Raw genomic sequence first — 22815 nt, 5'->3', positions numbered from 1 at the left:
ACATTTTATATTAGAGTTATATATATGTTGTGCATTTATTTTGTGTGTGTGTGTGTGTTTACTTGTTTACACATTTTGAATAGCTGATGTGACATTTATTGGCATCCAATGTCCTGGACACCTCAAAGTACAAAATTGTATACACCAAGTATGCATGCCTTGAGCTTTTCTTTTGTATAGACGCAGGTATTTTTGATCAATTTTTCTGTTTTGTATCCTTGTCCAATGACTGTATGAGGCAGGAATCCTCGCCGCATTTTTAAGCATTAGCGCAATTAGTTTTTTACAGCCTGCCTTCTGCTGGCAACCCGTTTAAATAATTGGATAAGGAGTTCGAATGAGCCATGTAGTTAATATTTTAGCACAAGAGCATTATACTACAGAATGCAGAGCTAGAAAGTAGCAGCATCACAGAAGACCACGCCCTCCACTGCTGTTTACACACATTTTGAGATGGCGTCAACGTAGAGAAGTTTCCACAGATTCTGCATTTGTTTTTCAGAGAAATGGTTATGATTCACCTTTTTATTTTCGTCCCAATGTGGGGTTTCCAGCCTGGTAAGTATAGGCTATGTGTTTCTTGTATAACACTGGACATGCCTTCATTTATTTGTGTTTTACTGTTGTGTAATGTCGTCTTGAGAGATTTTAGGGCTGTGCAAAAAAAAAAAACTCGAATTTTAGTTTCGATTTCGATTACAGCGATTATCAAAACAACTGCTTTCGTTTGTTGTCTTGGTTTCGCCCTTCCTATAAAACACTATTTTATTGTGTAACTTCCTTAAACTGTGAATGACCCGCTCTATGAACGCAATAATAGGTATAGACTTCAAAAATAAAATAAATAATAAAAAACGGGGTGAAAAATTAGCTTTCGAAACACTAAAGAAGTGCAGAATTGCTTACGCGTTTAAGAGGAACGTTAGAGTAAATGAAGTCATATTTTGTTTTGTACCCTTTTAAAAGCTGCAGTCCGTATATTTTGGCGCTCTAGTGCTTTAAACAGAATTTGCGGAAGAACATTGTCGCCGGAACTACTTTTCTCTGTTTATGTCGATGGCGAATCACGCAGGTACTGGATTACTCCGCAGCGGTAACTACCCGAACCAGTCTAAATAGTCAGTATATAAACTTATTATAGGTGTACCGTAGTGATTCAGGACAAGCCAAAAACACGGTTTGGAAAATGGATTCATGGTGTACTCGCTTATTATATAAATTTTGTAAATTCTGAACACAAAGTTACGGACTTGTAGCTTTAATCAATGGTATAATTCATTTAACATATTTTTATTTTCGATGTACTGTAGTTTATTTGATATATTTCTGACTCTGAACATATCAAACATGGATTTAGACTGTTTTTTGTTCCTGCACTCACAGTTCCCTCTGGATAACAATGGCACTTTTGTTGTTTACACTGTAGGCCTATTGTAGTAATTTTTCATCACGTGTGAACACATATATTTGATGCAATATCTCATAATCAAGCCAACAAAAAAAAAACATACTTTTTTGAAGTGGTTTAATCTGTTTCTCCTCCAGGTGCATTGGGTGTTTATACAGACAGAGTGTTTGTGATGGAGGGAGATTCGGTCTCTCTAAACACAAATGCTAAAACAAGCCATCATGAAAAGATTAAATGGTTTTTTAATGCCACTCGCATTGCTCAAATCAGTGGAGATCTCAGTAAGGTCTGTACAGATGTTCAGTGTAATAAAGGTACTGAGAGATTCAGAAACAGACTGAAACTGGATCAGCAGACTGGATCTCTGACCATCATGAACATCACAAACACAGACTCTGGAGTTTATAAACTACAGATCATCAGCAGCAACAGCGTGAGTGAAAGGATCTTTAGTATCACTGTTTATGGTGAGTCATTAATGAATGTTTAAAGACTAAGGTTATACATGCTTAGTCACAGTGTTTTCATTTTTACCGCAGTGCATTTCAGCATATTTGGTTTCAATTTCAGTTTCTGTTCTAGCAACCTTTAGTTTGCATTCCATTGTTTTCCTTTGTTTCATTCTTGCTTCTTTTGTTACCTACATTTCACTGCTGGTTATACTCGGTATAATTGTGTATGTGACAAATAAAACTCTTGAATCTTTTGTTCTAGTTGTTTATCATAGGAATTCATTGTTTTTGTTTTTTCACCTTTGTCTTGTTTAGCTCCTTGCTTTGTTGTGTATAATTGCCCTCAATTTGATGCCCAGTATTGTTTTGTAAGTTGTGCAATGTTCTTCCTCAACTATGTTCAATGTTCTCACTACTCGCTTCAAATAGATTTCCAGTTCCATTTCCTTGCCTGCCTCACTATAATCTTAGTCTCAGAAATCATATGCCTTGTCCCAATCATAAATGTATCATAAATGCTGGTCTTCCTGCGAGTTCGCATTTTCATGACGTAAGGCTGCTTTGACTGCAAAATCAAATAATTCAGGTCAGGGATGGACAAGTAAATGAGCCAATTGCTGATTGATAAAGTCATTGCGTTACTGCAGCTTCTGTTAGAAACCTGAAATGACAAATGAGATGCCCTGCAGTCCTGTGGACTTAACTGACACACATACACAGTGACCCTTGTACGTCTACAAGACAGTAAGTGCATATGAAGTGTGCCATTTGAGACCGGGCTATATCTCAGATGTCATGCAGACTGTTAGCTGAATGCATATGGGACACAGAATTTGAAATGGTTTCAAAAGTCGTCATCTGATTGGTTGATTTCTACAGGATTTCCCAGAGATGCACGTGTCGTGCTCTTTAACAGTACACCTGGAAACAAAGCTGCTGTGATGCCAGACCCCCTCATGGAAGAGAAACGCTGTTGTGTTTAATGCTTATCGGGATTAACTGAATGCTGGATTCTCCGAAGTATTTGAATTATGTGAAGATCACGTTACAGACTTTTTAAAATATATCCAAGAGTTTTACACACCAGTTTGTTTTTGTAGAGACATTAATGTTACATTTACACACCCCTAAACATAATGAACTGCGATTGCTTGCTTTACGTGTCAATCAGACAACCTCTGGGTGGTCCTTGGCCAGTGAAGCTGCTTTGGAGTCCAGACCTTCTCCCATCAGTCTGAAGGTCTAGCTATGTGATACTAGCGTAAAACATCGTTTTTGTTTTGAAATGAAAAATTGGGACCATTGGGGAAAGATTTTTCCTTCAATGGGATGTTTTTGTTGGTTTAATATTCATAATTTACATTATAGTTATAATTTGAAAGAAATAGATTAAATAGTTACATTTCAAACAACTGCATTAATTTTAACCTGTTATCCAGTTGAGCAGAATCATTAAATCTGAACTCATAAGTTATTGCTGTTATGATTTTATTATTATGATTTGATTTTTTGTTAAATTAGCCTATATACAGCAGTGCAACTCAGATGTAGACCTAAGCATATCTCTTTGATGAATTATTTTATTAGATTTTTCTGTCATTATTAAATTATTAAAAGGAAAACTAAATTATCAGTATGAATATATTCACCATTTTCAATTTTGTAGTGTAACACTATGTCTCCACTAAATGCATACTGTGCAAAGCAGGAAAAAAAAAGTGATGTTGTTTACACTGGATGTGACACGACACATTCCCAACAGTAAACTGGATATTTCATATTGAATTTAAGCTTTGAATGGGTTTTTTCTTTAATGCTAATTTTCTTGTAGATGCTTTCAGTTCTTTCTTGTTTCATACAGCAGATGTTTATTTGTGATTCAGATGTTGCAGAGGCGGATAAAACAAAGACTAAGTCAGTGAAGAAGGGAGAAACTGCTACGTTTGATCCTGGTGTCATAAACAACCCAAATAATCTGATTAGATGGTATTTTAATGACATTCTCATCGCTGAAATCACTGGGGATCAGAGTAAGATCTGTACAGAGGATCAGTGTGATGAGATATTTAGAGACAGACTGAAGCTGGACCATCAGACTGGATCTCTGACCATCACAAACACCACAACCACAGACTCTGGACTTTATAATCTTGAGATCATCACCAACAGCAGTAGCATCCACCGTCAGCACAGCATCAGAATTATCAGTGAAAAGAGCCATAGTGAGAATGTCACGAGTGAGTATAATTCAAACATTCAGATAACTTTCATCGATAAGGTTTAGAATATAATTCAGTGTATTTATGTTTTCACTGTAGCCTGTCTGAAACGTGTGGCCTAACTAATCTCTATTACTGACAAAGTCACACTAGATGCATGTTCACAGGTTGAAAGTTACAATCATTATTCATAATATAAATTAGTTTACCCCTTAGCACTGTAATAACATTTTAGGCAATAAACACTAGATAGCGCCATTTCTGTTCATTTAATATCATGTAACTGATGAAGGTGGAAATATATGTACATATCTAAAACAAAAAACAATTGTCGATCTCTAGTAATAATGACTATGTTTTTAATTCCAGGTTGGATTGTGTATGTATTCGGTATAGGAGGAGTATGTGTTGGTGTTATGCTGGTGGTTGCAGGAGTAACTGGTGAGATTTTCTGGTTTTCTGTGTGTTGTTTATGTGATGTGCAAGTTGTTTAGGGAAGATAGCTGGGTTTTTAATGGGCGTCATGACATTTATTTATTTATTTATTTATTTTAATATGTTCCTTCATGTTCAGTTATCATTTTAATAAAGTATTTTTTTTTAAAAAAGCTTTATTTCCAGCCCTCATTCTGACATCTGTCTGAAAGGATCTGTTTATAGGAAACAGTATCAAATGGTCGCTCACTATTGTATGCGAATAAGTGTTTTGTAAACATTATCGGTGTGAAAATTATCATTTACAGACAAAGCGTTACAAAACAGTCCAATGTCAAATTCTCTGAACAAACATAATCCTCTGACGCAATCTGTGACACCATTAAAATAAAGCATCCTCTTGTTTCGACGTTGGGATACTTCTGAAGTCTGTACAGAGCTGCAAACAAACTGTATAAACTGGACGCGTCAAAGCCAGTGTTCTTTCACTCTTCATTTGTTCTGCTGTGGAGTATCTCAGAAACTGAGCACTGTATCCTAATGTGTTCAGTGTAGACAGTGGCACTAATTGTAATGGCTTCTATTAGCTTTTGACGCAGCACTCACATCCAGTGTAGGCAAATGTCAGCATGGTGTGATGTGTCTTGCTCTGGAGGCGGTCATATGCAAATGAATTTAACTTGCAAAGTCACATGATGCTGTTTTGTTCTTTTCAGGCATTTTCTAAAAACATCAATGTTCATCCTGAATATTTTGTGATTATTTTAATCACAAAGCATCAGAAACAGCATTCAGTCATATTGTATTACTGTAGTATGGACAATACCGGTGTAATTCAGTTATTAAGTATTTATGTTCATCTAATGTCAATCTGTTTTTTTTTTCTTATAGGGAAGTGGCATAGAAAACTTGCTTGTACAAAGGGTGTCCCGTATCCTTCACTAAAAAATCGAACAACTGGTCTTTAATTGCACAGAGGAATATATAGTATCATTTACAGTGCACTAAAAATAATTGTAATTTTGACTTGAAAGATATGTTAATTGGTTAATGGAATGTTCCCTTTCCATATATGGAAACTGTAATAGAGCTAATATAATTTTCCATTTGGCATTAAAATGAACAAATATATTATACTGTGAAAAGCCATTAAGTGACATTCTCAGAATCCCCTTCGTTGACATTACCAGAATACATTATGGTTTTATGAAACATTATTTGTTTAATGAATGTTTGCATTATTTTAGTATCATGTGTGTTAACATGTTTGTGTGTATGGCACTGTGCACATTCCATATATTTGTATTTACTGCTTTAAAATATAGCTTTTTTTGTAAGTTACAGTTTTATTCTGTAAAAATACAGGTTGTTCTGTTAATGTTTGCAATTTTCTTATATTTTGCACAATTATTCTTCTGTAGCCTACTGTTTGCAATATTGTTCATACTTAATAGTTATTTTATTTCTATTAAATTATGGATAACAACATAACAACAAAACATTTTCTTTAAATCCTTGGAACTCTTTCCCGACCATCCATTTTTACTCATACTCTACCAGAACTCTTTGAATGCCCTCTAGTGTTCACACATAGATAAATCTCTTCAGAAATGAAGTGTATCCTGTATTCTTGATGGAAAATTAATTTTGAACCAGTACAGGCAACACAGATCCATGTTGGTTTTTCCATGTAAGTCTGAACAATATAAAAATGTTAGTGTTTGATAAAGCGTTTTCTCTCATACCATGATGTTTTTCTTTTCTTCAAAGTTTAGTTCACCCAAAATGAAAATTTACTCACCCTCATGTTATTCAGACGCCACTTAGAATTTTGTCATAAAATGCTATATTTTATAAATGAACAAAACTTGATATGTAGTGGTACGATACCCTGAAGGACCTCAAAAAGTTTTGTGACATCACCACCTTGTGATCAAAAATTTAAATGAAATAAAAAAAATGCTAATTACTTTGATTGATCTAGCCTATTGTAATGACACTGGTCTTTACTGATTCCTTTGTTGACGCCTTGGAAACCAAACCAAAGGTTCAAAAACTAAGCAGCCTAAAAGCGAGGTATGCAAGCATATACTTAAATATTTAATTTCTCACTTACAAAAAGAAAAACATAACATTTGAACATTTCACACAGTGAGGTTTCACAGTTAATCACTGTTTGATTTGAGATAATTTATTATCTGTTAGATCATGCATATTGTGGTAAATGCTGAGTTTCAGAATAGGAGCCAGGAACGGAAAAAAGAGCAGACGCTCTTCCTCTCAAATGCACGGAAACCACAAATGTTCAATAATAGGCACTTATGCACATGCATAATAACATGAGCAAGATGATAACAGCTTTCACTCAGACTCTCAAACAGCTGCTGCTCAGTGGGATGGGTGTAGTTTTTATATCATAATACCATGTATGTTAATGTTTAGATTTTTGTTCCAGAATACAGGCTTTCAGACCCCTGCACATCAGGTTGGATTCTCAACAATCCCAAAAATTCTCTGTATTCTCTGTAAAGATCAGAGATTACACACTGAATCCAAACATCTAGTGAAAGGGACTTGTACTCAGGAAAGTTTCATCATCTTATGCAGATAGGTGCATACTCCACATGATTATCCTCTGTAGCCCTCTTAAAAAAAAAAAACAGCACACAAGATACAAAAATAAAATTACATTTTCTAATTGCACATAAAATTAACCATTCATTGTTAATACATAGTTCATAAACAACAGCATAAAGTGTGATTTGCCAGGCTAAAATGAACACTTTGCCAAATATTATGTTATTATTATTAGACAGCATCAATGAAATTGCCCCAAATACTATACAGTGAATAAAGACTGCCACACAGCCTGTTGACATCAACAACAAAAGATGGCAGATGTGTTTTAAAAATCTATTTATTTTTCTAACCTAACTAAGCAAAATTATATGTGACCCTGAACCACAAAACAAGTCTTAAGTCGCTGGGGTACATTTGTAGCAATAGCCAAAAATACATTGTATTGGTCAAAATTATTGATTTTTCTTTTATGCCAAAAATCATCAGAATATTAAGTAAAAATCATGTTCCATAAACATTCCTACTGTAAATATAACAAAACTTATTTTTTGATAAATAAGATGCACTGCTAAGAACTTAATTTGGACAACTTTAAAGGCGATTTTCTCAATATTCAGATTTTTTGGCACCCTCAGATTCCAGATTTTCAAATAGTTGTATCTTGGCCAAATATTGTCCTATCCTAACAAACCATGCATCAATGGATAGATTATTCTATCCATTCTGGATAGCTGGTTCAGCTTTCGGATTATGTATAAATCTCAATTTTGAAAAATTTACCCTTATTACTGGTTTTGTGGTCCAGGGTCACATATGGTTAGCTGACTCATCTTATTTCCATCTAGGATAATGTGCATGTCAGATCATTATATAAAGCACAATAACTCACCATTTTTGGTGGATTTCTTTTGTAGAATGTCAGATGAGTGTAAACGATCTCTTCATCGTGATTCTGAACTGTTGCATCGTCAACTTTGAGAACTATAGCAAATAAAAATAAAAACCATGCATTAAAAACTGGACTGTAATTACATCATGTGTTGCAAATTTTAATTGAAAGTAGAAACTGAGATGAGTTAATTGTGATATGCCGGGTAATCCACAGAAATTGTCAAAACCCAGAAGTCACATATACTATTTCCAGTGTTTTCTTAAAAGCAGTAGCTAATGCTTGCCTTCTTGATCAGTTTTTCTGTGTTTCCTGCAAATGCAGAAGATCCCAACTGCAACTAAAATCAACAGAGATCCAGCAGAGATCAGCGCTATCACAGAGACTCGTGCTATAATGATAAAAATAAGTGAATGCATCTGTTTCGCAACAAAACAGAGATCAGGTCAGTAAATAACCACATACATCAGCGCTGTCATACCTGAACATGTGTGACAGAATTCAGTAATGTCCAGATGTTGAGTCTGGTTGCTGATGGGATTGTTGAGCACACAGCTGTAGGTATTTTTATCCTGATATTCCACCTCCAGAGGTAGAGAGAGACTGATGCTGAGATCAGACACACTGATGCTGGACAATAAACTGTTTCCTTTGTACCAGGAGAGAGTCACATCACTCACATTCACCACTGAACACAACAATGAACAATTCTGCAGTGATGATGATGATGATGAAGAACATTGTGAAAAGTCTCTGGTAATGTGAGGAATGGGCAGATGAGCTGCAGAACATCAGAGAATAAACAGATGTTTGGTTTATTGAGTGAATATTCTGTATTTTACACTATAAATAGTTCCAAAATGTGAACCTCAGGGAAAATGATACTCACCAAAGACAGAAACATTGAATGTTTTTGATATCAGTTTCACTCCACTTATCCGTAGTTTATAGAGTCCAGCATGTTGGGTTGTGATGTTCATGATGGTCAGAGATCCAGTTTTATTATCCAGCTTCAGTCTGTCTCTGAATCTCCCATCAAGACCATCGTCATATATGGAGGACATTTGAATCTCTCTATTGATTTTAGCTATAAGAGACTTTTCATCTCTATAAGTCCAAAATACATAATCATCTTCACGTATTTCAGTAACATCAGTGTTTAGAGTGACAGAATCTCCCTCCATCACTGACTGTATTTCATTTGTTTCAGCACCAAACACACCTAAAAACATGAAGAGGCTTTGATTCTTGTTGGTTCAAAAACCCTGAAATCAGTTTCTAAACTTGAAATGTGATTTGAAGAACAGCAGACACAAAAGATCAAATATCACTTAAATAACTGGACAGATGAGCTTGGACAGATTATTTAACTTGTGTGTGAGTGTGTGTGTGCATGTTTATGTGGTTTATGAGGACACAAATTTGTATAATGACATGGGTATGACAGAGGTATTACAATATGAAGGTGGTTTATGAGGACACTGCCTATGTCCCCGTAATACAAAAGGCTTAAAAAACATACTAAATGGTGTTTTTTTTGAAAATCTAAAAATGCACAAAGTCTCCTGTGAGGGCTAAGTTTAGGTGTAGGATTGGTGTAGGGCAATAGCACACACAGTTTGTTCAGTATAAAAACCATTACGCCTATGGAGAGTCCCCATAAACCAGTGTTAATTTCGTTGACTAAGACGACGACGAAAAATATTCGTCAACGAACCTTTTTTCTGTGACTAAGACGAGACGTTGACGAGCTAAAACTAATATCTGATGATAAAAACTATGACGAAATTTATGCGCGTCTTCGTTAACAAGACGAGACGGGACTAAAATGTTATTTGAGGACTACCGGACATTCAAAATACATCCTATAGGCTAATGCCGTTTCTCAATACCAAGTTCGCAGAGTCTGGACTTCCGTCCTTTCGAGTTTGGACTTGCCAAGTTCGACTCAGAAGAACGAACTCTCGAGGACGGGAGGACGAACTGAATTCTGGGTTATGGCCCGTATCAAGTCCGCACAAGTCACCTCTCGATGCATCCTCGGTAAAAGGGGCGGATCAAGAACACATCCGGGGATTTGGTCCGTGTACGTTTTGATAGTTTGTTTTCCAATTTGAAACGAAATAAGCAGAAACGAGAAAACGGCACCTTTATTCGTTTTTTCGTTTTTTTGAAAAAAACGAAAAAACGAGATTTCGGCTTGATTTTTCGTTTTTTAGTTCAGAGGCATAAAACGAATAAATGACTTCAAAATTCGTTTTCCACATGTGGGCGGTCCTGAGACGCACCCTTCCGCCGATTGGTCAAGCAAATCTGAGCATGTGACGTCATCAGTAGTCGCTCAGGTCTATTCAACAAAATAATAGTCCTCTAACGTTACTATGGCTACCGATTCTTAAACTGTACAGGGCAGGTCCTGTTGGGCTTTCTTCTGTGCAACTTTACGCGTTTCACAGAAATCTTTACATCAGAAATATTAAATATTAGTCAGCCACCAGCCCGTTTTATTTAGCTGTGCAGAGTTAAATCTGTGTGGTGAAGCTGCGCTAGACAGCACCGAGCGAGAGAGGATCACTGACCAGTGTTCAGTCATTTCCAAATATATTTTATTTATTTGTTATAATATGGGTATTTTATGTCACCCGTCTTATTAGTTTGATTATAGTAGGCTATAGGCGAGTTTTTTTATTGTACTATTTTACTGTTGTTTTTTAATTAACAATATATCATAACAATTTATAAAGATCAAAATCTACAGAAGAGATTAACAAATAACATTGGTGTTGTCATAAGTTAATTAATCAATGGGAAAATTTCCTCACCGGCATTCTTAATGTTGGCTACATGTTACAGATTTAATGTTGAGCACATAATGTTAAAGGCTTCTTAAATACCATTACACTCGGTTGAAGAGTCAAGAAGGATGTGTTAATTTACTGTAGATTTCAATCTGTCATTAGTTGGTGACCCGGTGTAATTATAATAGCATAAATAAAAACAAATACACGTAATAGGCTATGTATGCCAATAGGCAAAACACATCTGCTTTTCCTCTAGATCACTTTACTATGGAAGCCCGTTTCCGCCAATGAATAAAAAATAAAACAAGGTAATTGCGACTTTTTATCTCACAATTCTGACTTTATAACTCGCAATTCTGACTTTATAACTCGCAATTCTGACTTTATAACTCGCAATTCTGACTTTATAACTCGCAATTCTGACTTTGTCGCACCATAGCAAACCACTCTCCGTGTAAGGCTTTTGGACGCGGTTGGACAGTAGCCTACCATTACCGCCGGGCTTTCAGACACAACATTCTTCATTTCTTTATAGTTCTGAGTTTGAGGCAGCTTCTATCACGTTATTTTAATAACAGCTGTCAAGTAAAGCGCGTATTATTGTAACACGAGAGTGGATATATATGAATGCACGCAGGTGGATTTCCTTCACTCTCGCATAAAGCGCGCTTTCATCTCTATGCTCTTGCTATAGAATTATCTTATCTCCTGTATTTAATGTTGTAAGATATCAAGCAAGACATCCCCAATGAAAATTATAAATAAATTAAGGATTCATTAATTTGAAATAAGTTTTTTTTATTATTATTATTATTTAGTCAATTATATATGAAGAGTTCAGATGCAAAAGCTTAAATGCCATCTGAAATTCTCTTCTAAAATTAGTATTTTTCGTTTATATTCAGTTATTTTAATTTAACCCTCTGATGGTTTAAATCTCTGTACCCTATAGTTTTTTTGGGGTCTCCAGAGACCCCAGACAATAACATTTAATTTTGTAACAAGTAACATTTTTTTTTTACAAATGTAATTTTACTCTGTTTGTTAATGTTTTTACTCAACATTTGTGCATTTTTTGGAGGATTTATGATATCTTTTACATTTCTATAAATAAATAAATATTTATTTAAATTCCAAATTTACAAAAAAACAGCATTTGATGTAAAATTCACTTTATAAAAGGCCCAGATTTCTAACTTTCATTCATGGGGATAACATGGATCATTTTAAATGATTTAATGCAACATTTATACCCATTTTTTGGAAAATGCAGTTTTAAAATAAAAAAATATCACTTTAACCACTAGATGGCCATAGAGCTCCACTATATGCTATTTGCTATTTGAGAGACCTGAAAGATATCTTTTCACAAGTTGGATTCATATCTAAATATTATAAAATCACAATTATAACAAAAATAAAATATTTTTTTGTCAAAGTTTAGTATTTTTTGTACTGAAAAACCCCCAGTTTTTCAATAATGTTACATTATGATTAGAATCAAACCTGAACAAAATGTTACAAAGAGAAATGTTGGAGTCTTAAGATTTTATCATTTATTTCAATTATCTATTTTTAATATAATTCTACAATTTTAATCAATATTTCAGTTACTAACTGTAACAGAACAAAAATGAACAGAAATTAACAGTTATATTACATATGAACACATGAACTGAACAGCAATAACAAGTGAGCAAATAAAGCAGTAAAAAGATAAAATTTAGTAAAAGAAATCAAACAACGAGGAACAATAAGTGTGTGTGTGTGAGAGAGAGAGTGTGTGAGTACACATTGTCGGTGTCAGTGTCACCTCTTTATATTTGTGTTGGTTCTGCATTTTGGATGATTTTATTTGACAAATTATAGCCTTACAAATGTGTGTGTGTGTGTGTGTGTGTGAGTGTGCACATTTTCAATGTGTCAGTGTCACCAATTTATTTTTGTGGTGGTAGCCTACTGCATTTTGGATGATTTTATTTTACAAATGATAAGAGAACAGTTTTTATAGTCTCAAAAATGTGTTCCTCTATGTGTGTGTGTGTGTGTGTGTGTTGTGAGCAATATAATTTAGCATTGTGGATGTTTTTTGCATTGGTGGAAGTGTGCCACTTTATTTGTGCCATTTCTGTCCATGTGTTCTGCGTTGTTTCTGATTTTGATGATGAATTTTGTCTATTTTGATTGCGGGGTCTCCAGAGACCCCGGAAGCCACGAGTGTCACAAATTTTGTCACGCTAACATAAAAACAGATATCATTCCAATTATTATTTTTTTGTAGATCTAGAAAGTGTTGAGAGCCATAGAAGGTTTCATACCATTTGGACAAAGGGAACATTTTTTAAAAATTGAGCAAAAGTCATTTGGGGTAAAAAAAGACCCCGTAAACAATCAGAGGGTTTTAATGACAATGAAAAGAACCTGTACCTGAGAAAAATGCTCATTTTATAATAAAATTTCAGATGGCACTTAGAGGCTTTTGCATCTGAACTCTTCATATATAATTGACTAAATAATAATAATAATAAAAAAAACTTATTTCAAATTAATGAATCCTTAATTTATTTATAATTTTCATTGGGGATGTCTTGCTTGATATCTTACAACATTAAATACAGGAGATAAGATAATTCTATAGCAAGAGCATAGAGATGAAAGCGCGCTTTATGCGAGAGTGAAGGAAATCCACCTGCGTGCATTCATATATATCCACTCTCGTGTTACAATAATACGCGCTTTACTTGACAGCTGTTATTAAAATAACGTGATAGAAGCTGCCTCAAACTCAGAACTATAAAGAAATGAAGAATGTTGTGTCTGAAAGCCCGGCGGTAATGGTAGGCTACTGTCCAACCGCGTCCAAAAGCCTTACACGGAGAGTGGTTTGCTATGGTGCGAGAAAGTCAGAATTGCGAGTTATAAAGTCAGAATTGCGAGTTATAAAGTCAGAATTGCGAGTTATAAAGTCAGAATTGCGAGTTATAAAGTCAGAATTGTGAGATAAAAAGTCGCAATTACCTTGTTTTATTTTTTATTCATTGGCGGAAACGGGCTTCCATAGTAAAGTGATCTAGAGGAAAAGCAGATGTGTTTTGCCTATTGGCATACATAGCCTATTACGTGTATTTGTTTTTATTTATGCTATTATAATTACACCGGGTCACCAACTAATGACAGATTGAAATCTACAGTAAATTAACACATCCTTCTTGACTCTTCAACCGAGTGTAATGGTATTTAAGAAGCCTTTAACATTATGTGCTCAACATTAAATCTGTAACATGTAGCCAACATTAAGAATGCCGGTGAGGAAATTTTCCCATTGATTAATTAACTTATGACAACACCAATGTTATTTGTTAATCTCTTCTGTAGATTTTGATCTTTATAAATTGTTATGATATATTGTTAATTAAAAAACAACAGTAAAATAGTACAATAAAAAAACTCGCCTATAGCCTACTATAATCAAACTAATAAGACGGGTGACATAAAATACCCATATTATAACAAATAAATAAAATATATTTGGAAATGACTGAACACTGGTCAGTGATCCTCTCTCGCTCGGTGCTGTCTAGCGCAGCTTCACCACACAGATTTAACTCTGCACAGCTAAATAAAACGGGCTGGTGGCAGACTAATATTTAATATTTCTGATGTAAAGATTTCTGTGAAACGCGTAAAGTTGCACAGAAGAAAGCCCAACAGGACCTGCCCTGTACAGTTTAAGAATCGGTAGCCATAGTAACGTTAGAGGACTATTATTTTGTTGAATAGACCTGAGCGACTACTGATGACGTCACATGCTCAGATTTGCTTGACCAATCGGCGGAAGGGTGCGTCTCAGGACCGCCCACATGTGGAAAACGAATTTTGAAGTCATTTATTCGTTTTATGCCTCTGAACTAAAAAACGAAAAATCAAGCCGAAATCTCGTTTTTTCGTTTTTTTCAAAAAAACGAAAAAACGAATAAAGGTGCCGTTTTCTCGTTTCTGCTTATTTCGTTTCAAATTGGAAAACAAACTATCAAAACGTACACGGACCGGATTTGAACTGGACTTGGCTAGATGTGAACTTTGAATTGGAACAGTACTTGGCAGCGACTGATGACGTTTCACAAGTCCACAAGTACAGACAAGTACGCATATTGAGAAACGGCCTTAAGTTAACTGACTTGTCTTTCAAAATGTGCGTCTCTGTCATTGGATAAGGTGCGTTTGCATTATCTAGTCTCAGTATGGCAGCCGCAGTGGACGGATAGGCTACCAATACGCGAACTAGCGATCTGAAACAATGGCCTCAGCACCCGAAGGGTTAGGGAGTGGGTGACCAGACGTCCCGTTTTTCCCGGGAGTCACAATTCATTGTCGATTAACTTAAAGTCAGTGAAGGTGCGATAGGCGGAAACGCGCTGATAGAAGTGCTCTCTCTCGCGCGCGCTCCACTTCTTCAGTTCTCATACAGCGCGCGATCAGTTCTCAGCGCTCAAATACACACAGCAGTCCACATGTCTCTCATGTAGAGTATCTCACGGAAATACAGTCCGTTATGGTTTAAGTGTGCTTAAACAGGTGGGTGAAAACTGAATGTATGTCAGTAGGCTATTACATGCATACCTTCCGTCTTAAATGGACAGCATTCCTAATTATCTGTCATAAATGTTAACCACCAAAAGATGTTAAATAAATGTATACTTGTTAAGTAAACCTACTGTATCTGAAAAAAGAGTTTAATTTATATCTCTACCAAAAAATGAAAATTTATTCCAGTTTTTCCAAATTCAATCCTTGATAAATTTCTCATAACTAAGCTTAATTGATTTGGTCTAAAGAGAGAAGAATTGATGACTGTTTTTGTTTAAATACTACATATAAAATAGCTACCAAAATAAATGTTGGTAACTGCAGTTTGACTAAAAGTTGACAAAAATGCAATGACTTTTCGTCGACTAAAACTAGACTAAAACTATGAAAGACTCAAATGACTAAAATGTGACTAAGACTATTAAGCATTTTCGTCTCAAGATAAAGACTAAGACTAAATCAAAAATGCCTGCCAAAATTAGCACTGCCATAAACCACAAAAACCAACATGTGTGTGTGTGTGTGTGTGTTTGTGTGTGCGTGTGTTTGTTTGTTTTAAGTTATCTCCAGTAGAGGAAAATCAACATTTCAGATTCGTAAAACAATAACTTTAATTTTGCTAATCTTCTGGATATAAAGTAAATCTCCGTTTGATTTGATTGATCTGAGAGGAAAAGCAGATGCAAATCTCTAATTTGAACAGAAGCAGCAATTGATGTTCTGAAACACAAAGAAATGAATACCTAAAAATGGTTTTGTAACTTACCTAGCAGCTGTCTCCATAACAAACAGAGCAAAACGAGCATGTGGAACATTTTCCATTGAGTGTCTGATCTGAAAATCATATATCCGCTGAAAACACTCAAGCTGATATGAATCCTCCCACAACAGAGTTTGGCCCTCCTAATGCACACACACATGCTGTGTGTGTGCATTAGGAGGTTTCACATTCATTTAGTTGTATAGACAGTGATAAAACCGGTAGAATCACCTGCCATCTTATTCAATTGTGACACTACAAGTTCAACTCCTGAGTCAAACTGAAACCTTCTGCGGTTTGATTTCCCCAGAAACATGGCACCATCTGTTAGCTGGACAGAAATCTTGTGCATGTATGATTAGCTTGTAGGTGGAACATTTCCTGCTATTATGACATAGCTGATAACAGTTTGAAAGAAAATGAATCCATTAAAAAGCATAAGAGAACCACTGCCACTACAGGCTACTTTGAACTAAAATATGAAGGTATTGTATTCAAAAACTCGCACTTTGCAAACCATTTTCAAACCATTGCTTACTCAGGCCCCTAAAATGCCATGGTCATGTAAGTGGCCCTAAAACACAATGACAGTATCGATGGTGGCATCATGACATCTCTACGAACACCTCTGTCTGTATGATTTAAAGAATAATATTTCCATAGCACTTTACAGTGTGTACCATTATCCATGAAGTGATTTAAAATGACCTGTTTATTTGTTTTTGGTGTTGACACCGAAGAGATTTGAAGGTTTTATAGTTTGTTTGTTTTTTTACTTAGCAAAAAATCCTAAAGCTGTATTGGTTTGCGTTTCAGATATGAAACTGAATTATTTGAATGATGGATTCTTAGATATGTCACTAGATGATACTCTAATACAGTATGCATGCTGTTTGTGGTGTGCACACTTTATGTTTTATTAAAATATCAGGCCATTTATAACAAGGGCACACTGTGTGGATGCTGTTCTTGTAAATATAATAATAATAATAAAGCATTTGATACAAAACTTAGGAAAGCTGAAAACTCGGTGTGATTTAAAAGATATTGAGTCAAAAGATGTTATATATAAAAAAGTTAGAATCTGGTCCACACTCCATAGCAGTTGGTGGCGGTAATGCGCCAGCCGCAAATAAACCCCAGAAGAAGAACTCGACTCGTCCTCTAGTGGACAAATGCTGTTTTAGTTTCGTTTTTGAGGGTGTGTAGGCTATATCTACTTTCTATGAGTTTCTATACATGAAGGGCGGTTTAATGTTTATAATACAGAAACATTAGGTGGAGACACATACATTTGATTTGATGTTGCATGTCATTTAAACAACACGACAGCTTTGCAGATCAACCTGTTTTTATAAATACAAAACCCAAATCTCCGAGCAGACGAATCGATGCTAGTGCTAGTGCTAGTATAAACATCAGGGAGGGTCATTTAGTGTCCCTGCAGACGTGTATTAATGTTTTATTATCATGTAGCGTGAAGTCCTCGACACATGGTGCTCTTTATTTGACTGAGAGATATTTTGTGGGACCTCATAAACTCGGCGGCTTCGGCTAAATAGCATCTTTGTGTCATTTTTTCTTCGTAATGAACGCAGCTTACTGCAAAAAGTTTCAGTCCTGTGTTCCAGACACAAATGATTCACCATCCTGTGTTCCTGAGGAGAGGTGTGCTGTTATTTCAAGTGGCCAGACTTGTGGTTTTCACTACTCCTGCTGGACGAGGAATCAGGTGAAAAGTCCCTCTGAGACATTTCTACAGACCTGACAGAGACTATTATATCAGTCATTTGGGCTCTTTTGACTAGTAAACATCCACCTAGCCACACTAGCATAGGTAGGCCTACTACAATTTACCAGAACACAGCACTATAGCCACATATTTGCTTTACTTTTTTTCCCACTACAATTAAAAAGACAAGTGGTTTGCATCATTTTTTGGATAACACTCCTACACCCCATCACTCATGTTTTGTTCCCTGATCCTCAGGCGGCGTTACAGCGCTGGAACTGGAGCAGGAGCCGATATCTTTAACAATCAACGCATTTGTGTCTGATCTTTACCATTATCCGTGGAAAGTTAAGGTGAGATTTTCTGTCTGATTATGATCTTAATCTGATACTCTAAATTTCAAGCATTGTTATGGACAGGAGCCCTGATTTGCTATTGAAAGAAAAAAAAACTAGTTTGTTAGTATCTCATCAAAGCTGATGCAAATAAAATAAATGATTAACCACCATCAAACACAAATCATAAATTGTAAATCATGCATTGAATTTATTCTATAAATGACCCAGACACTGGCAAGAAAACAAAACAAAACAAGAATAGTTCTGCTTAGAAATAATCGAATCTACACCCTCAGAAAAAAGGTTCAAGCTCTCACTTGTACATTACCTTTTTTGCCCATTTAGGTACTAATATGCACTTTTAAAGGGTAAATAAAATACAAAGGTGAACCTTTTGAAATGTACCTTTGTACCTTCTTATGAGAGTGTAGAACTGCTTAACTGTAGGATCACCGTATAAGATCATCAAACACACAAAGTATATCATATTTTATTTTTTCATACTAATATCACTTGATTTGAGACCTTTTTTGTCAAAAACCTGCACTACTGATTTTCTGTATTTTGAAGTAAAGTGGCTTCCCTGTAGAGCAGAAGACAACGGGTTCGTGTGAGCATAAATGAAAAATCCTTGCAACGACATGCTGATCACACAGACTGACACCTCAGACACACTCGCACCATCACGCTATAGACACCTCAGATACACTCGCATGGCACACGCTTACACAAAAAATAATATTGACACCTCAGACACAGATACACACTCAAACAGACACTATTAACACCTTAGTCACACACTAACAACCTGCCATCGAATACAAGCATCCAGCAGTAAACACATTCTCATGCACAGATCAAACCACATTTCTGTAGAGTTATAAATAATCCAGACCACAGCAGAGTTCACTTTGTCACCTTTTAACAACTAGTTTGCATCTATGTTTTGCAAGCATGAAAATGCTCATCCATAGACCACAGTGGCTGAGGGCATTGCTAGAGGTTCTGAATGCTGGTTGCTGAATGAAAATGATCTGACAATAAGTGTATTTGTACTTAGAATAACACTGAAATTTGGTCATCATCTCATCACGATTGGTACATATACCACTTGACTCTCCTCTTCGACTTTCTGTAAAAAAAAGCATAACACAAGATATAATAATAGTTATATTAATAACAGTAATAAGTATTTTATAAACACATGATGCAGTTGTTTGTGAGATTCATGTGATAGATCATTATACTATGAAAGCTCATTTCTGCGGCTTGTCAAAATAATCAGTATATCAACTTGTCACACAATACTGTATATGGAAAGAGCGGACATCGGCAGGTGAAAAAAAGGCATAATTTAAAGCGTTATAGTGTTTTCCTTACAACTCCAGACTCCAGTATGGAAGAATATCTCCAAATCAACCCAAAGCTGCAATTCACTGTTCTGGTGCATATGTAAATGTAACAGAGCAAAATAGTGCTCTTTCATAGGTAGCGTAAAGGGGTTTTCACAATCGAGTGAATGCATTTTTTTCTGTGCTGTTTTTCTATGTAAATGTGCATTAGATGGATGTGTTTGACTATCTTTTGTAGCATCTTGTGCATGCAATATTATGCATGCACTACTTGCATTAGTATGCTGTTATATTATCATTATATATTCAGTGGCATAAAGTGGTTTGAAAATGCCAATATCAAAATTATTTCTGGGACAATACATTGCCCAACAATAAGTAGTTAATATGACTGGCCTAAGCGCCAAATAAGAAAAAAATAAATAAAGCTCTGATAAATCATAATCAAAAAGTGACATACAAAGTAAAAATTGAGATAAAATTTCCACTTAAGTCAGATACTTCCACTTAAATCAAAATTAGCATGTCATAATTTTGACATTTTAAATAATAATCTCATTATTTAAATTTTGTATATTTGATCATTTAAATTATAATTTTTAATCTCAGAATTTCAATTTAGTATGCCAGCATTACTAATTCTGTCATTTTTATGATTTACCAGAGCATGATTTATTTATTTTTTTCTCATGTGGTGGACATGGACTTAAATACTATCCAGACAAAATCAAAAGTACACACTGATCTCGGACTCTCGGCTAAAATGATAAAATAACATTTCACAGTAAGGTTTCATTAGTTAACATTACTTGACTACTTCAGTTAACATGAACTAAGAAAGGACATCACTACTACAGCATTTATTAATCTTAGTTAATATTAAATTAAACATGTACTAATGCATTATTAAAATTAAAAGTTGTGTTAACATTAGTTAATGTACTGTGAGCTAACATGTACGTTAGTACGAACAACTGTACTTTTTATTACCTACATTAACAAAGATTAATAAATTCTGTCATAAAAGTATTGTTCATTGTTTGTACATGTTAGGTAATACATTAACTAATATTCACAAAAGACACCGTATTGTAAAGTGTTACCAATTATACAAATACTCAACATATTAACAGTAAATTGTCTTACCCATTTCTGTGCGCTTCTTTTGTAGAATGCCGTCTCGGCATAAGTGAACTCTACTTCACAAGTCTCAGCTGTTTTAACAAAAACAGATGAATTAAAACAAAACTCTGGTTCTTCAGAGCCTATGTGTTATTATTAGTGTCTTCAAATTTAACAAAAACTTTTAATGTGGCGTTAAGAGATTGAATTATAGCCATTAGGCAATAGGCCTATAACACAAATAGTTTCTAAAAGAGTGTTTACCATTACATCTAGAGAGACACATAAATCACACATTAATTTATACATAAATCAAACACAAATGTGATGTTTAACAAAGCAAAGTATTTTACAATCTTTGTATTTCATCAGCACTTAAGTTCAACAAGCACAACACAAGATATCATTCATATACATTTTACAGCACCAACTACACCTTTACACGTGTAAGATTATGTTCATAAAATGAAGATCAGATACAATGAACAAAGTATCTGTTTCTGTTTCGGCAGATTAAGAAATTATTTTTTTTTTTTTCTTTGTACGAGTGAGATTATTAAAGTTTGGACGCTCAGTGTCATTATACACACATAGACATTTATCATAACAATGAAAAGTATGAGAATAATTTTTATTAAATTATAAAATAGGACTAGGACTACTTGGAACATAATTTTGAAGAATTATTTCTGATTTGACCTGTTTAAAAGGAGAAGATAATACTTGCCTTCTTGATCAGTTTTTCTGTGTTTCCTGCAGATGCAGAAGATCACAACTACAGCTACAATCAACAGAGATCCAGCAGCAGAAACAGAGATCAACACTATCAGAGAAACTGGAGGAACTGAAGTAGAATAAAAGAGAGACCGTGGTAGAAGACAGAGATCAGCTCAATGAATAAACACATATATGAGCGCTGCTGTACCTGAACATGTGTTACAGAGTTGACTGATGTCCAGATGTTGAGTCTGGTTGCTGATGGGATTGTTGAGCACACAGCTGTAGGTGTTTTTATCCTGATATTCCACCTCCAGAGGTAGAGAGAGACTGATGCTGAGATCAGACACACTGATGCTGGACAATAAACTGTTTCCTTTGTACCAGGAGAGAGTCACATGACCCACATTCACCACTGAACACAGCAGTGAACAATTCTGCTGTGATGATGATGATGATGATGATGATGATGATGAAGAACATTGTGAAGAGTTACTGCTGATGACAGGAACAGGCAGATGAGCTGAAAACGAGAGAATAAGAGGAATATGAACACATTCTCTGATTTTCAACATTGTGAATTGTAGTGAATCTGTAGATTTAGTGTTGAGTGAGTGTTTAGTGTGTTGACGGTCACTGAATGTGTCTGTCATCTCAAAATATAAAATAAATAAATATTTGACTATGTAAATAGAATATGTGAACATTTTGACAAATGATCTCTCTCTCACCGTAGACAGAAACGTTGAATGTTGTTGATGTCGTTTTTGCTCCATTTTTATGTAGCTCATAAAAGCCAGCGTGTTCAGTTGTGATGTTTGTGATGGTCAGAGATCCAGTTTGATTGTCCAGCTTCAGTCTGTCTCTGAATCTCCCATCAAGAACATCAGACGAGAAGTTTGGCTGCTTTTTGTTCATTCTAGCAATTGTTTTCTTTTCAGCTCCATATTTCCACAGTATGTTGTCACCTTCATGCATTTCAGTAAGATCAGTGTTTAGAGTAACAGAATCTCCCTCCGTCACTGACACTGAGTCACCAAACACTCCTGATGAACAGATTGTACATGGATTAAATCCTCTGATGGTTGACAAAGCCTGAAATCAGCTTCATTTACATGTGAAGTTACAGAAACCCGCTACTGTTACCAATACAGAGACTGTTAGAATCAAACAGACAGAGAAAACACTGAAGCAGCACTTACGAATTGCTGAAAATATACTTAAAATAGAAATTAATAGAGTATATGGCAGCATAATTTACGAAACAGGAGAAAAAAACCACATATAAGGAACTACAACAACCCTGAGCCCCCTTCATAGTAGCTTAATGCCACAGTTCTACAACAAGAATGATCTATTTAAAAAATGTTAGTTTTAAACACACAGTGATACATTGGATATTCACACTAAATGTTCCTATTTA

General features: G+C 35.2%; 2 protein-coding genes and 1 long non-coding RNA gene across 4 annotated transcripts; 2 read left to right on the top strand and 1 right to left on the bottom strand.

The window, feature by feature from the left end:
* Nucleotides 1-322: 322 nt before the first annotated feature.
* LOC306875076 (uncharacterized protein) lies at nucleotides 323-7160 on the top strand. Its single transcript, XM_079425468.1, has 5 exons — nucleotides 323-558; nucleotides 1546-1875; nucleotides 3744-4097; nucleotides 4449-4520; nucleotides 5406-7160. Exons 1-5 carry the CDS (start codon nucleotides 507-509, stop codon nucleotides 5480-5482), a joined length of 885 nt encoding a protein of 294 aa, XP_079281594.1. The 5' UTR covers nucleotides 323-506; the 3' UTR covers nucleotides 5483-7160.
* LOC306875031 (SLAM family member 9-like) lies at nucleotides 6595-16294 on the bottom strand. 2 transcript variants are annotated; one of them, XM_079425397.1, is made up of 6 exons: nucleotides 16138-16294; nucleotides 8873-9205; nucleotides 8465-8764; nucleotides 8270-8374; nucleotides 7984-8075; nucleotides 6595-7159 (listed from the first exon to the last, which is right to left on the bottom strand). In XM_079425397.1, exons 1-6 carry the CDS (start codon nucleotides 16289-16291, stop codon nucleotides 7109-7111), a joined length of 1035 nt encoding a protein of 344 aa, XP_079281523.1. In that variant the 5' UTR covers nucleotides 16292-16294; the 3' UTR covers nucleotides 6595-7108. The 2 variants fall into 2 exon arrangements, with proteins under 2 accessions (XP_079281523.1, XP_079281524.1); XM_079425398.1 differs by having other exon boundaries at nucleotides 8270-8323; nucleotides 16138-16196.
* A 994-nt stretch (nucleotides 16295-17288) lies between these two features.
* On the top strand, nucleotides 17289-22482 carry LOC306875115. Its single transcript, XR_013784698.1, has 3 exons — nucleotides 17289-17863; nucleotides 18122-18216; nucleotides 21435-22482. It is a non-coding gene; the product is annotated as an uncharacterized lncRNA (long non-coding RNA).
* The last annotated feature ends 333 nt before the right edge of the window (nucleotides 22483-22815 follow it).

Source organism: Barbus barbus (assembly GCF_936440315.1).
Source record: "Barbus barbus genome assembly, chromosome: 9".
NCBI classification, from domain to species: Eukaryota; Metazoa; Chordata; class Actinopteri; order Cypriniformes; family Cyprinidae; genus Barbus; species Barbus barbus.
Note: the sequence above shows the minus strand (reverse complement) of the source record. Positions and strands in the feature narration are given on the sequence as shown.